This window comes from Oryx dammah, unplaced genomic scaffold (assembly GCF_014754425.2).
Source record: "Oryx dammah isolate SB20612 unplaced genomic scaffold, SCBI_Odam_1.1 HiC_scaffold_19, whole genome shotgun sequence".
In the NCBI taxonomy this organism is placed as follows: domain Eukaryota; kingdom Metazoa; phylum Chordata; class Mammalia; order Artiodactyla; family Bovidae; genus Oryx; species Oryx dammah.
In genome coordinates, this window is record NW_024070203.1 from 68961527 (window position 1) to 68977886 (window position 16360).

A 16360-nucleotide genomic window follows, 5' to 3' on the forward strand; every position below is an offset into this window, starting at 1 on the left:
ATGCAAAAAAAGTATTATGTCTGAAACAGAAGTTTCTTGTAGCTGCTTTTTTCTTTCATTTGAAATTTTTTTCCATTTCTCTCTGAAAATAAATGGTTAGAGTGGAAATAGTGTCATTTTATATTTTATATTGGCACTCAGCAACTAATAAATGCAAATTATAACAAAAGCATGGTATTTTCCAAATCAGAATGTTACCTACTAATTAAGAAAACTTAAAAGCCATGCTCATCTTATTTCAGGAACAAAATGATAATTCAGAATTTTTATCTAGTATTTTATGACTATACATCCAAATGTTGCTCTTTTCATTATTATAGTTAAGGTTTCTTGGTAGTATACTGTAACTCTTGTGAATTTGAAAGAAAATTTTCCATAAGTTCACAGACTTGATTTTATAGGCATTTAACATCTGATCATCACCCTAGGAAGAGAAACAAAAATAATTAGAAAGTAAACAGAGAATGAGCTAAGGCATCCATTGTGGTTAATTCTCATATCAGAAGGCCAAAAATTAACAGTCACAGAGAAAACCTCCTCTGACATGCATAGCAAGCATACTAATCACTTAACAGTGGGTGGGATAAAGATTTTAACCAATAAAAAAGGTATTTGGTATCATTTGATTTTGTTTGCTTTTTAGCTACTAACTTTTCCGGCAGCAAGCTACTGACACAGAGGAAAACACTAAAACGCAACGAATCATACTGACTCCTTCAGAAATGCTGTGTCTCATCTTACTCCAGCTTCCTTGCCTGAAGTTTTCATTTCCAAAAAATGCTTTAATAAATAAAAATGACCTTCATATTTTCCCAAATCATTATACTCAAGATATATGCAACTGAGTTTGCTTAATGACTGGTCAGAACAGAGATCCTTTCACAGTCCTATAGAATATAAAGGAACTCAAAATAGAGAAGCAGATCTTCTTAGACTGCAAAAGTCACAGAGCTGTGTCAATGGGTCTCAATGTGAAGTTTTCTGGGCATGCTACCAAAGGTGTTGTAAGTTAGTAAGCGCTTATACATAGAAGCATCACACTGTTTTTCAGGCTTAGTTCAATGGGCAGCTTTCCTTTCATGTTCCACATTTTCTTGGAGGATAAGTTTGTCAGCAAAGATCTGGAATTACCACGTGCAGGTCTCTCCACACTTCTTAATCTGTGTTATGGGCAGTCAGATATTCCAACTCATCCCCTACTACAGGGAGTTGGAAAATTTGGGTCTTCAAACAATCTCTATTTTATGACTTAAAAGTATTAAGTTTAGAACACTCCCTCGTGTCCCCTTTTTGAAAACGTATAGGAATGATTCCGTGCTCCATTTCTCCAAGGTAAATTAAATACCCAGTCTGGTATGTTACATTTGAATAACACCTTGTAAACTAAGGACTGGTTGAACCTTGTGTAAATGAAACTGAGAAAACTGAATAAGGCTCTTCTCTGAGGAATACTAGTATATTATACACTCTATAAAATGTAAGTGCCTCTTATTTCCAGCCAGTTGCTAGCATCCAACAGTGCTTCTGCATTTTCTGTCATTTTTAATGTGCAATACGCAAAGGGAGTATCCTGTGAAGAGTTCTGAAAGAAGGAAGGTTCTGGGTTGAGGACTGCATCACTCCAGGCAGAGTTTCCCAAGTCCTTTTGTAAGACCATCCCATCAGCAACATAATCTTCCTTTTTGGAACCAGTTATTCAGTGATTTGGAAATTTGTTATCCTTTAGCCCTTATCTTGAAGCTCTGATTGAGAGATAAAGTAAGTAGTGGTTACGATGCAGGGCCAGGTATCAAAAATCCCAAGAAATGCAATTCACTGTGACTTTACATAGCTTAGTTTCTGGTCCTCTGGTTTCTGCATCAATATGCTATTCCTCTTGAAATGTAATCCCTGTTAATGTTTTGAAAATCCCAAATGAATGAAACAAAGTAAATAAAAAATAGTTTCTATAGTTTGTTCAAACTTTTTTCTAACTACTGCTTCTATTTCTTATTGGATCCATTTCTTTAATGAAAATTATGCTATAATTTCTCCAAACAGAGTCCAAGTTAGCTACCCTGGATATAAGATACATCCCAAGAAATAAATTACGTTTAGGAAACAAACATCCCTCTAACAATAACTGATCTAATAATTCTTCATTTCAAATGCTGTATAATGTCATTCCTATTAAATATATATTTATGTATAAATGCATTTATATGTATATACTTTTCTGAGTCGCTTGCTTAATAAATATTTCCATGGTGAAATACCTAACTAAAATTTCTTACAGTAAATAAACTCAGGAACTAGTTGAATCATGTTTCTTATAGCATTTTAAAACTAAATTTTATCTTTACTTCCTTGTAGTTTATTAGAACACAGAATCTTTGAAATGGAAGGAAAGCACAAGGAAGAACTGGACACCTTAAAGGAAGAGAAAGAGAATCTTCAAGGCTTGGTTACTCGTCAAACATATATAATCCAGGAGCTGGAGAAACAATTGAACAGAGCCACCTCCAATAACAGCGTCCTTCAGAAGCAGCAGCTGGAGCTGATGGACACAGTCCATAGCCTTGTCAACCTCTGCACTAAAGAAGGTAGTAAGAACTTCTTCCTTACTTTGGTTATAGTAAATATTTTATTTAATATAAAGCAAGTAAATATCCAATATAACTTTCTAAGTTGCATTGATTGCTAGTACAGAAGGAGCAAAAGAACTTTATTCTTAGAAGCATTTATTGAAGTTTACACTGACAATTTTCTCATGTTTTTAACTTCAGAAAAATTATTCATAAGCTTGGGTTCATGAATTCACCCTATCTTTCTAATTTCTCCTTTTTTATTGGCCTTTTTGGCCTTAAATAAAACCTATTATGTTCTCATGGATAAATATTTAGTACTATAGTGTTAGACACTTAACTATACAGGACAGAATTTAGATACTATTAAAGATTAGTTCAGAGTGCTGAAAAGAATTTCAGGAGTGTTCCCATTTTAAAACTATTTCTTTTGCAGTGGAGGAGAGGGAAGAGTTACCTGCAGAGGGAAAGAGGTACAGAAGTTCCTAATAACTGTTATGAAGAAGAAGGAATATTTGTTATTAAAAGTCTGTTTTAGGATTATTCATGTGGTCCTGTATGGAGAAGACCTAACCAGGGCATATGAACAAACTTATTCTGGGCTGTCTTCATGATAGTGAGAGTATAAATTTTTAATACCCAACAGAATATCTGGAGCCATTTAGCCATTGGAAATATTGTAGGCCTGTGTCTCTTTAGAAGACATCCATCCATCTGTCCACCTGCCCACCCATCAATTATTGAAAAAATGCCTCTGTGTACACCTGTTCACTTCAAGCAGAACCTCACCTGAGCCACAGGAGAACACTTCAAAGTTTGGAGTTTCGATAGTTCTGCTCACTAATCAGCCTTTCTGTGAGTGAACATGGACATGTAAATGGTGATGAATGAAAGAAAACACCACTTATATCTGAAGGTCATGGTTGTCATTAAGCTTTCGCTTATGCGATCATTCATGTAATGGTTCAGTGTTCATATGCAATGTACATAATTGGAGGCTCCTTTAATTTAACAGTGGACTTGAGCTGTATTAAAAATAGCTCAGTTCCATAGTCTCATGTATAGATATGAATACAGAGGATAACTCCGTTTTAAGTGATCTTGTTTTAAAGACATTTAGCATTTCTCTATTACACTCCATTACCTTCAGTTCTATCTCCTTTAGATAGTCTAAACAAGTCCTTAATATACTTTGTGAAGAATATTTTTTAAACAGTGAGTTCCCAGGGCCCCGTTTGTGTGTGCTCAGAAATGTGATTGAGAAGGAAAAAACCTGCTAATCAGTCAGAGCCTGCCAAAACCTTGAGTTAGAGTCCACTGGAAGGAAAACATGATAGAATTTTGCCAGAGAATTTTAATAGAGCTCATGAGTATTTAGAAATTAAGTATTAATATGAGACATATCTATTCTCATATTGAACTGAATACATTAGGGGAAAAATTGAAAACATATTTTTCTTATCATCCTGAGACGTAATGCACATGGAGTTGAGTAGTTCTTTTTTTTTTTTTTATGATGTTAGAAATATCAAGCCCTGGTGATTCTCACAAAGCTCATATGTCTGCCTACTTATCATAATTTCACTTCTTTTCTGAGTACTTGTCCAATAAATATGTCTTTAAACTTTTTCAGGGAGGAGGGTGACTTCAAAATTAAAATTCCTGGCTAGTTTTGGTCTTTGGGTGCAACATCAGGAATCAAACATCTGTTCAAGAAATGTAATTTATTGAACAATAACAATGACACTCCTGTTAGATGCTACCCACAACATCACTCAGCATATGAGAAAAGTAACTATGCCTATTCTATTCTAACTATGCCTATTCTATTATAGAGCACATACAAAAAGTAATTGGAAAAGGAAGTGGCAACCCACACCAATATTCTTGTCTGGGAAATCCCATGGACAGAGTCTGGCAGGTTACAGATCGTGAGATTACAGGGTCAGACAGAACTGAGTGACTAATACTACAAAGGGAGACAGAAATTGTCTAATACTTCATACCTCTAGACATTTATTTTCTTTTTAATGATAAAATTGTAAAACAAATCCTATTTAACTATGTTTTATAATCCAACTTTCTCACACACACCATGTAAACATATTGAGCTATTATCCAATGGATTCTATGCTCTCATAGTGTGTGAAAGTTGCTGAGTCATGTCTGACTCATTGCGACCCCATGGACTGTCCATGTAATTCTCTAGGCCAGAAAACTGGAGTGGGTAGCCTTTCCTTTCTCCAGGGGATCTTCCCAACCCAGGGATCAAACCCAGGTCTCCCTCATTGCAGGCAGATTCTTTACCAGCTAGCCACAAGGGAAGCCCAAATAGTGAAAGTGAAAATTACTCAGTCGTGTTCAACTCTTTGTGACCCCATGAACTATACAGTCCATGTCATTCTCCAGGCCAGAATACTGGAGTGGGTAGCCTTTCCCTTCTCCAGAGGATCTCCCCAACCCAGATATCAAACCTAGGTCTCCTTCATTGCAGGTGGATTCTTTACCAGCTGAGCTGAGCCACAGGGGAAGCCCGAGAATACTGGAGTGGGTAGCCTATCCCTTCTCCAGAGGATCTTCCCGACCCAGGAATTGAACCTGCGTCTCCTGCATTGCAGGTGGATTCTTTACCAACTGAGCTATCAGGGAAGCCCATGCTCTCATAACCGTAGATTTTATTTGCTTCTTGTTAGACTTCTTTTTTTCTCTCTAATCCTACAGTTAAGTAGTCTACTAAGTATTTGGTGATTTAAGAATTCATGAGACACAAAAATGGAATGTGTCTCTCACTAAGTTTTCTACAAAGATTTTACTTCATTTTCACTGGCACCATAGCATTTAGTTACGGTGAATTTAAAACTTTAAATGACTAATTGCATAATACTAGATTAAATGCATGTGTGCTAAATTGCTTCAGTCATGTCCGACTCTTTGCAACCCTGTGGGCTCCTCTGTCCATGAGATTCTCTGGACATTTGAGGCGTTGTCATACCCTCCTCCAGGGGATCTTCCTAACCCAGGGATCGAACCAATGTCTCCTGGATTACAGGCAGATACTTTACCATCTGAACCACCAGGGAAGTCCACTAGATTAACTATCAGTTACTGAAACAAACTTATTTCATTCTAATTTCAAAACACATGAGTAAAATCTTTTCCTTCTTAAGACCAAAAATTCATTTATCAAGTAAATTTGTTATTTATCAAAGATTATACATAAATGTTCTCTCTTTAAAAATAAATATATGTAAATGAGCCCTAAATCAATACATTGCAATAAATGCACCACTTTTCTAAAATGTATATTTCAAAAAAATAAATGCAAAGAGTAGTCTGAGTTTCAAAAAATCTGTGTCGTAATCCAAAAAGGCAAAATTTTAATTGACCTAAGGGTCTTCTCACTCTGACTTGACTAAGTCAGTCATTTATGGATATAGCCTGAATAGAATACTACAAAACAGAAGAAAAAATTTCTTCTGAGTTTTTTTCTGTCATTGGCAACTAATGTAATCTTTATGAAGCTTAGTCATTTATAGGCGCTTCCCCAGTGGCACGGTGGTAAAGAATTCAGCTGCAGTGCAGGAGAAGCAGGAGACGGAGGTGCAGTCCCCACGCAGGGAATATCCCCTGGAGGAGGAAATGGCTGCCCACCTCAGTATCCTTGCCGGGAAAATCCCATTACAGAGGCGTCTAGTGGGCTACAATCACGGAGAGGCAAAGAGTCGGATAGGACTGAGCATCCTAATCATTTCTTAGGTAGGATAACTAAATCTACTTCACAATGATAGTGGGCACATTAAATTAGATACTTCATATTAAAACAAAAGTATGGGACATATTTGATTCATTAACATTAATTCCTTCCTTTTCCTCCAAGTGACAAAATTCAACTAAATGCAGATTTATTAGGTGCTAGTTATAAGTAAAATTTCTTTCACAGACAATGTCTGAATACAGTGCTCTAGAGTATCTGACTGTTGACAGTCATCCAAGTCCCTTCTTTTTAACTTCAGTTTCCAAATCACAAAAATGGAATCATGATATTCAATTCTTGGTGAGTAAGAATTAACAGAGGTTTGTATAAAACTCATAGCATCAAGTGTTATGTAGTATTTTTTTTTCACTTTCACTTTTCATACTAAATCACTTAAGGTCATTTTCTAAAATAGTTTAGCAAACCTTCCTCTTGTCTTAACAGGCAATAGTAGTATCTTAGGCAAATAGTCATTGCAAACTGAATTGTGTCTGTTTTTTAAGACTTCTGGGTAACACACTTATTTTTGTCTAATCTTTGTCTGCGAATACTTGGTTGCATTTATTCTTAGAAACATTACCACTGAAGAAATATTGCTCTCAATGTTATCGTAGTGTCAAACCTTAGCTGACGGGTTCAGGTTTTTGGCAATTCAGGTTATTCTGGGAATTAAATAGTTTACATTGATAACAGCATGGAAGCAAGGTTTGGAATTCTTTGGGGGAGGATGATCAGGTACTGTGACTATCACCATCCAGCAGTCATCTCTGTTGAGAGGCGACTGAAGCATCATCACGTACCTTGAACTCACACCAGACAAATGTGACATTATGTGACCAAGAATTTAATTATTAAGAAACCATAAAAAATAAGAAAGAAGAAATACAGAAAATAGGCTTTAGGCTCCATTGTAAAATTACACTGACTGATTTTCTTACTGTCCAAATCAGTTTAGAACATACTCCTGGGATACCAGGATATGATTTATAAACTTGTCATTCACTCATTAAATAGTTATGCAGCAACTATTTTGCTTCAGATTCTCTCCTGAGGATAAAGATATCCATCTATTTTTATTTAACAAATATTTGCTGAGTTCCTGTAATATGCCAGGTACTGTTCAGACCACTAGGGAGAGAGAAAAGTGTACTGTCTGTGGCTTCAAGAAAATTAGAATTTGGTGGGGAAAGAGGTAAACAGACAATTGTCTTTCATAAATATCTGCTAGACGTGAGGCCAGGGTGCCAGGGGACTAGTGAAACACACAGGAAGAAAGCTAGAATCATGACAGGAACAGAGGAATGAGGGCAGCACCCAGCGTCTGCAGGGTCTTCATAAGAAAGGCTTTCGTTGAATCCTTACTATGATGCAGCCATTGATTAAGCTTTATGTGTTTTAACTTAGTCCTCACAATATTAGTATAAGGGAAACTACTGTGGTTAGCCCCATTTTATAAATTCCACAAGCTATCAGTAATTTGCCTAAGGCTGCATAGCTGGAAAAGGTCAATCCAGGAATAAAACACAGGCAGGATGGTCCTAATGAGGAGACAGTGACTAAATCTTCAAAATGAAGAGAACCGAGGGTACTTGGGAGAGCATAAACAACATGTATATTTGCCAGGAGTCATCAAAATGGGTGGTGCACAGCCTATTTCTCAGACTTGAAGGCAGGAGAACAATGAGATGAAGTTAGAAAGATAAGCAGAAGGAGATCAAAGAAGCGGCGTGTGTGTTTTTCCTTGAAAGCAATAAGAAGTCATTGTCAGTATATAAGGGCAATAATGACATTATCATTTTAGAAAAATCACCCCAAGTCACAGTATAGGAACAACACATTGTTAAGTTGACAAGTCTGGAAGCAGAGGGACCAGATGGATGTTTTGCCATTTATTAAAATATTAACAAATACTTAGAGAGTATGAGCCAGTCTTCTTAGCCCCTTGCATATATTAACTCATTTAATTCTGACAACAACTCTGTAAACAAAGTGCTCTTATTAACCTTCTCTGACGGACAAAGAAATTAAGCATATAAAGGTAAATAATTTTTAAATATTACACTGCTAGCAAGTGAGAAGGCTGAGATTTGAACCCACAGTCTACATCTTGGTTCTGTACATTATCCACTATACTATGATTGAGAGAAAAGGTATATTGATGATTTTCATCAGGTTCTCAAAAGGATCTTCTGGGAGAGAAATAATGAGGTCAGGATCAAACCAGGGCAAACGGAAAGGCAACTAGAGGGAAATTTTGTGAACAAAGAGTTAGAATCAACAAGAGATAACCACTTGTTTAGAAGTAAACTCAAATATATTAGAAATTCTGGCTTGACTAATTTTGATGATATTTCTTAAAATCAGCAACATGAGAAAAGAAACAGGCTTAGAAGGCAAGATTTAGTTTGAGCATATGGACTGAGGTGACTATGGAAGGCAGGGGAATGAGTCTGGAGTTCAGTAGTAAAATCCTGATGACCATATAGATTGGTGTGTCCTCAGAGGAGACAGTTGGTAAAGCCATGCTGTTCAATGGAATCATTGAACGTGTGTATAAAGCAATGACAAAACCGTTTGGGGGTTATAAATCCATTCAAGAATCTGATAAAAACTAGCCTACCTTTACTTAGTGCAAATACTTGGCACAAATCTGTGTACAATTTCAGAAGATCTACAGAGTGAATTACAGAAATCCATAAAATACAGAAATTACATAATATATTATGAACTCCTTTTAAAATATTTAGAATGTGAATCAAATACAGAAAATTGGGAGTTCTTTAAGGGACAAATAAAAGGCGACCAAAATAGCAGTTATAAGCATAGAGAAAAGACTGTTATGTAGGGTCTATTTTAGTGGCAAAAAAGCAGAAAGTTCAAACAAACAGACTGAACTTTGGAACTGGGCTGTCACCTTGCATAGGGAGAGTTTGAATGAACTGTAGAGCTCAATTGCGTAGACTGCAGGCCAAAATGAGTAAGATGAATTAAAAGCAAAAAATGTTGTTTCGTGCCCATGCTCAGACGCTTCAGTCAGGTCCCACTCTTAGTGACCCTGTGGACGGTAGCCGCCAGGCTCCTCTGTCCATGGGATTCTCCAGGCAAGAATACTGGAGTGGGTTGCCATTTCCTCCTGCAGGGGACCTTCCCAACCCAGGGATGGAACGCACATCTCCTGCGGCTCCTACATCGCAGGCAGATTCTTTATCACTGAGCCGTGAGGGAAGCCCCAGATAGTACTGGAGTGGGTTGCCATTTCCTTCCGTAAAATGTTGTGCACCCCCATCCAAATGTTGAATGTGAAAGAGTGGATAGCAGTTTCAGGTAGAGAAGCACTCAGGGTAGAGAGGAATAAAAAGAAACTTAAAAATAAATACCAAGAGGCAAGAGCATATTTATATGCTTAGCTCCTTAATATTAAGTACAAAAATTTCAAATCATAAGACGCTTCTCTTGAAGTTCATTTTAAAAGTTTCTTTCATATCATCTGAAAGAGATAATGACTGATACTACAAATTTTTAAGCAGTCTCAATTATTTGGTTTAATGTGTCTTTCCCAGGGGCTGATTGCAATGGTACGGAACGTTTGATCATTATTTTCAGGCTTCTGGCCTTCTGAAAAGGGGAAATGAGGCATTTGCTTCCTTTGCAGTGCTGAGGGGACATTTGGCTCTGTTCTCAGAATAATTCTACCATCTGAAAAGAATTTACCTCCCGTGCAGTGTCTATTGAGTTTGTGAAGTAAATCATTCAGTCAAGGGATGAGACAGCTTGAACTCCTGCAAGTTCCTTGAGTTAAGAACAACTCTTAAAAACATCACAAGTGATGGGAGGAAATTAAAACTTTTTGAATGTCACTCATATAAACACTGATAAAAATAGAAAATCTCATTTTTATTGACTTAGTAAAATATTTGGTTTCTCGTTGACTACTTGTAATGCACAATTTAACATTAGGTAGAAAGAGAAAGAAAAATACAGGAAGTCATCTGCTGAACACTACAGTGAGCACTTGTTTCCATTTAATGAGGGGAATGCTTTATCTTGACAGAAAATTACATGTCAAACATTTACAATTTCCTTAAAATGAACCACACTTCTAGCACTTCCTTTCACAAAACCTAATGGCTTAAGGGGAAAGTGACTATTTATTTTTGGAAATGGTATGTTTCTCCTTTTTGGTGGAGCATGTTATCGGCCTTTTGAAAAGTCATAATTTCTGTTAAAAAAATTGTGTGAATAGAAGATAGCCAAAATAATGATAACAGAATAAGAAATAATACAGTCCTTGACCTCTCCCATGAACTATTACTAAATCACATCTTTTGGGGGAAATTTGAAATTTTGTGGTTAATTCTCTTTTGGAATTACAGTTTCAGTTCCAGAAAACAAACTGTCTAAAATGCAGAGGGGTATCCCTCAACTCCAGCTGGGCCTGGAAGTTACCAGGGTGAAAGGCCATGAAAAAAGTGTTGCCTTGGTGTTCTAACATTGCTATGAACAAACTCCATTCCTTCTTCTCTGTGCTTTAACAGCCTGGCTGGCTAAAACAAAGAAGTGCAAAATATTTTTAATAGAATTTTAACTAAATCATTTCCCTGGGTTCATCCATACTCAAGTCAAATTCAAGTTTTTTCCCCTAAGTCCAGGGACAAAATGGGTCAGTGGATACCAGTTACAAATAAGCTGTGGTACTTTGTACTAAGCCAAATAGCACCTATAATAACTCAGAAAGTAAGGAAAAATATTCTGTTAACATCATTCAGTATGCATGCATCACAGCAACCATAGAATGAAACCTTTATCAAAAATTCTCATATGCTTTGCTTAGGTGCTAAGTTGCTTCAGTCGTGTCTACTCTTCTCAAACCTTGGACTATAGTCTGTCAGTCTCCTCTGTCCATGGGATGGTCCAGGCAAGAATACTGGAGTGGGTTCCCCTTCCCTACTCCTGGGGATCTTCCCGACCCAGGGATCAAACCCTCAGTGGTTCTTACATCTCCTGAATTGGCAGGCAGGTTCTTTACCACTAGCGCCACCTGGGAAGCCACTTATGCTTTAAGAAAGGAGACAAAATTAACCCTGTTTAATGTTGCAACTAAACAGTTAGGTTTAACTATCTATAAGCAAAATATTGATTTTTTTTAGCAGAAGATTTTTCTAAAAGTCAAATGCAAAGAAACTTTAATGTTCTTGTCGTTGTTCAGTCACTCAGTCGTGTCCAACTCTTTGTGACCCCATGGACTGCGGCATGCCCGGCTTCCTGTCCTTCACCATCTCTCAGAGCCTGCTCAAACCCATGTCCATTGAGTCGGTAATGCGATCCAACTGTCTCATCTTCTGTCATCTCCTTCGCTTCTTGCCTCCAATCTCCCAGGATCAGGGTTTTTTCTAATGAGTCTGCTCTTTGTATCAGGTGGCCAAAGTATTGGAGCTTCAGCTTCAGCATCAGTCCTTCCAATGAATATTCAGGACTGATTTCCTTTAGGATTGCCTGGTTGGATCTCCTTGAAGTCCAAGGGACTCTCAAGAATCTTATCCAACACCACAGTTAGAAAGTATCAATTCTTTGGCACTCAGCCTTCTTTATGGTCCAACTCTCACGTACATACATGGCTACTGGAAAAAACATAGGTTTGACTAGATGGACCTCTGTTAGCAAAGTAATGTCTCTGCTTTATAATACACTGTCTAGGTTTGTCATAGCTCTTCTTCCAAGGAGCAAGTGTCTTTTAATTTTATGGCTGCAGTCACCATCTGCAGTGATTTTGGAGCCCAAAAATATAAAGTCTCTTACTGTTGCATTGTTTCACCATCTATTTCCCACGAAGTGATAGGAGCAGATGCCATGATCTTCGTTTTCTGAATGTTGAGTTTTAAGCCAGCTTTTTCACTCTCCTCTTTCACTTTCATCAAGATCCTCTTTAGTTCCTCTTCACTTTCTGCCATAGGGTGATGTCATCTGCATATCTGAGATTATTGATATTTCTCCCTGCAATCTTGATTCTGACTTGTTCTTCAGCAGGCCTGGTGTTTCACATGATGTACTCTGCATATAAGTTAAATAACAAGGGTGGCAATATACAGCTTTGACATACTCTTTTCCCAATTTGGAACCAGTCAATTGTTCCATGTCCAGTTCTAACTGTTGCTTCTTGACCTGCATACAGATTTCTCAAGAGGCAGGTAAAGTAGTCTGGTATTCCCATCTCTTTAATAATTTTTCAGTTTATTATGATCCACACTGTCAAAGGCTTTAGCTTAGTCAATGAAGCAGATGTTTTTCTGGAAATTCTCTTGCTTTTTCTAAGATCTAACATATGTTTGCAATTTGACTTCTGGTTCCTCTGCCTTCTCTAAGTCCAGCTTGAATATCTGGAGGTTCTCGCTTCACGTACTGTTGAAGCCTAGCTTGGAGAATTTTGAGCATTACTTTGCTAGCTTGTGAAATGAGTGCAATTGTGTGATAGTTTGCACATTCTTTAGCATTGCCTTTCTTTGGGATTGGAGTGAAAACTGACCTTTCCAGTCCTGTGGCCACTGCTGAGTTTTCCAAATTTGCTGGTAAGTTGAGTGCAGCACTTTCACAGCATCATCTTTTAGGATTTGAAATAGCTCAGCTGGAATTCCATCACCTCTACTAGCTTTGTTCATAGCGATGCTTTCTAAGACCCACTTGACTTTGCATTCAAGGCTGTCTGACACTAGGTGAGTGATCACACCATGGTGGTTATCTAGGTCATTGAGATCTCTTTTGTACAGTTCTTCTTGCCATCTTCTTGGGTATACTTGCCATCTCTTCTTAATATCTTTTACCTCTGTTAGGTACATACCATTTCTGTCGTTTATTGTGCCTATCTTTGCATGAAACATTTTCAGCTTCTTATGGGAGCTCATCAGTTATTTTCAACCAAAGAATACCCTTTGGGCTTCCCTTGTGGCTCAGCTGGCAAAGAATCCACCTGCAATGTAGGAAACCTGGGTTCGATCCCTGGGTTGGGAAGATCCCCTGGAGAAGGGAAAGGCTACCCACTCCAGTATTCTGGCCTGGAGAATTCCCTATAGTCCATGAGGTCTCAAAGAATCAGACATGACTGAGCGACTTTCACTTTCTTTCAAAGAATACCAACAATATGACTGCTTCTAAGTACATTGCAATCTTAACCTACTTCTGGCTTGGGTATTCACATTCTAAGTGGGACTGTCTCTGGCAAGGAATCACACTACCAATCACACTATATGACCTACCAAGAATAGATAAATAAATCATAACATTTTTCATGCACTTATGATAAATTGGTAAATTTAATACTGTTTAAGTTAAACCTCTTCTAATTTTATCATGTCTTTGAGAGTACTCATAAATATTTTTAGGTATGAATCTTCTGTTTTCATAACCAATGTGAGTTCCTTTAAAACAATGAATCTGAACTGTGGATTTAATTTTAAATGGAGATTTTATCCTAAAGAAAGTTTTTGCCAATTGCTTTGGCCCCACATACACACTCATAAGTGGACGAATAAACCAAATCTCAACCATAATAAATCCAGCCCTTGTCCCTAGAACAGGACTTAGACTGAGATGGACTCCTCACCAGTGTCTTGGAGCAGCTATGACAAATACCATCGAGAGAGCAAGGCATGTTGGTCTAGAAGGAAGAGGAATAAGTGCAACTGAGTTCTAGTTCCAGCGCTGCTGCGAGGTTGCTTAACATGAAAATACCACACTCCAAAAGTCATGCATTTTATGACTCCTATTAATCATTCCATATCTTCTCTTGGTGTTGTGTCACTCATAAGGACTGAAGAAACCAAAGTTAGAGTATAATCCCATGTATATCATGGCTGGTAAAGTAGTATTCAGGTGTATCTCACCACAAGAGTCAAAGTGACACAACTATGGTGTCAGCCATTGTTTATTTAAAACTTCAAATTGATAAGCTTTGGGGTTTTTTGTTGTTGTTGTCAATTTTCATAAGTATGTGGCAACTTCTCTCCATGTTTACAGCGTTGCCCAAGCCCTTTCATTCCATTTCTAGTGGCTTTTGCTGAAATTATTTGTCCACTCAAAGCACAAAAGATGCCCTTTAAGTCTTCCCACATGCATGAGGAATGTTTTGTTGAAAATCAATATATTCCAGCCAGACTGAAAACATTACATGGGAAATTAACACACAAAAAAACACCTGAGATATATTTGTTAATGAAATGACCTTCTGAACAAATAACAAGGATCATGTAGCACTCCTAACTGCCCATCAGGGTGCCTAAAGGGAAAACACAGGAATGAATTTTATAAAAAGTGAATGCTCATTTGATTAAACAGAGATTGTATGTAAATCCATTTTCAACTTTTAGTAATTTTTTTATTCTTAGTTGCCCTAAGTGTAATATGCATTGAATATACATTGAGTCACTTCACATTAGCAGAGTGTTCAAAAATTTATTGAAATACACTAATCAAATTAAAATAATATTATATAGAATTACTTCACATTTCATTATTCCATACTGAAAAAAAGCACCATAAAATTAGCAATCCATCTGTGACATAGGGTACTATGCATGTCCACATGGATTTAATCTTTTCTGTACATTATACATGTCTCAATATTATTAAAATGTATATGTTTACCTACAATTATATGTAATGAGTAATATATTCATAAATGGAGAAGGAAATGACAACCCACTCCAGTATTCTTGCCTAGAGAAATCATGGACAGAGGAGCCTGGTGGGCTGCTGTCCATGGCGTTGCACAGAGTTGGGTGCGACTGAAGTGACTTAGCATGCGTGCATGCATTGGAGAAGGACCTGGCAACCCACTCCAGTATTCTTGCCTAGAGAATCCCAGGGACAGAGCAGCTTGGTGAGCTGCCATCTCTGGTGTCGCACAGAGTTGGACGCGACTGAATCGACTTAGCAGCAGTAGCAGCAGCAGCAGCAAAATATTCTTAAATAATGTGTCTCTTTAAGTAATAAAATTTTAAGAAAATTTTAAAATATTATGATGGCAAATTTTGTGCAATATTTTCATCCTCTTCTGTTTTTCCTGTAATAATACTAAATAAAATTACCACTTTTAAAAATAATTTAATCATCAGCATAAATTAATTTGTACCATATTACTATGATGCCTTTTTTAATGTATATAATTTATCCATTATATACTGCCTAAACTATTATCATTTCTTATTTTTGCCTACTTTAAAAAATTGATATTGTTTCCTCATAAGAACAAAAAGTACTTGGAATATATCAATTTTCTTATTGTTCCTTGGCCTAATTCTAGAAGATGAGCACAAACATACACACATGCCCATTCTCAACTTTCCCAACCAGCCTTCCTCTAAACTTGTAGCTTCTAGCAAATGGTTCATAGGCTGGAGGATCAAGTAATTAGGCTTTATAATATGTAAAACTAATGGGGAAAAACCCTGATCAGCATGTCTTGTAGGATATGGACATTATTAAATTCAGTGTGGCTGCTCAGGGACCTCTTACTTCCTAATCCTCTTCTTTTGAAGTTGAGGGCCATCACTGCTTCACATTTCTGCTGAGAGCTCCCATCTCACAGAAAATTCTGCTACCTGTACCTCTCTTCTATCTTTCTCTCAACATATCTTCATCTTCTTTCTTGTCATTTCTGCATCCTGTCATTCTTTCCATATTTCCTGCTTCCATGAGATGAGCTTGTACCCATTAATAATTAAGGCATGTGCTTATTCATGACCCACCTAAGACCCAGGTGGGACCTTTGCAGTTAAGTATTGCTGGGAAAGCACTCTGTGACAAATGATGTATTAGAGTTCTATCCGAGTCTGAGATTACTTTAGAAGTCAGTAAGAAGTAGTTAAGACTTTTGGCTTTACAGTTAAAGACTTAAACTACTTATAAGTTTTGGTGAAGTTAGCATCTCAAAACCTCAGTTTTCTCATATATAAAATGACATGGTAATAAATCCATCTCATAAGATGTTTATAAGTATGAAATGAAACATATAAACCATACTTGGTGCAAGAAATTCAGAGTTAAGCACATA

At 37.1% G+C, this 16360-nt stretch overlaps 1 protein-coding gene across 2 annotated transcripts in view; it reads left to right on the plus strand.

The window, feature by feature from the left end:
* Positions 1 to 16360, plus strand: part of ANGPT1 (angiopoietin 1) — a 296850-nt gene that overhangs the window by 207685 nt on the left and 72805 nt on the right. For both annotated transcript variants that reach the window (XM_040262143.1, XM_040262144.1), the window contains exon 4: positions 2353 to 2582. In XM_040262143.1, coding sequence (XP_040118077.1) covers positions 2353 to 2582 — 230 coding nt within the window. The remainder of the gene's footprint in view (positions 1 to 2352; positions 2583 to 16360) is intronic.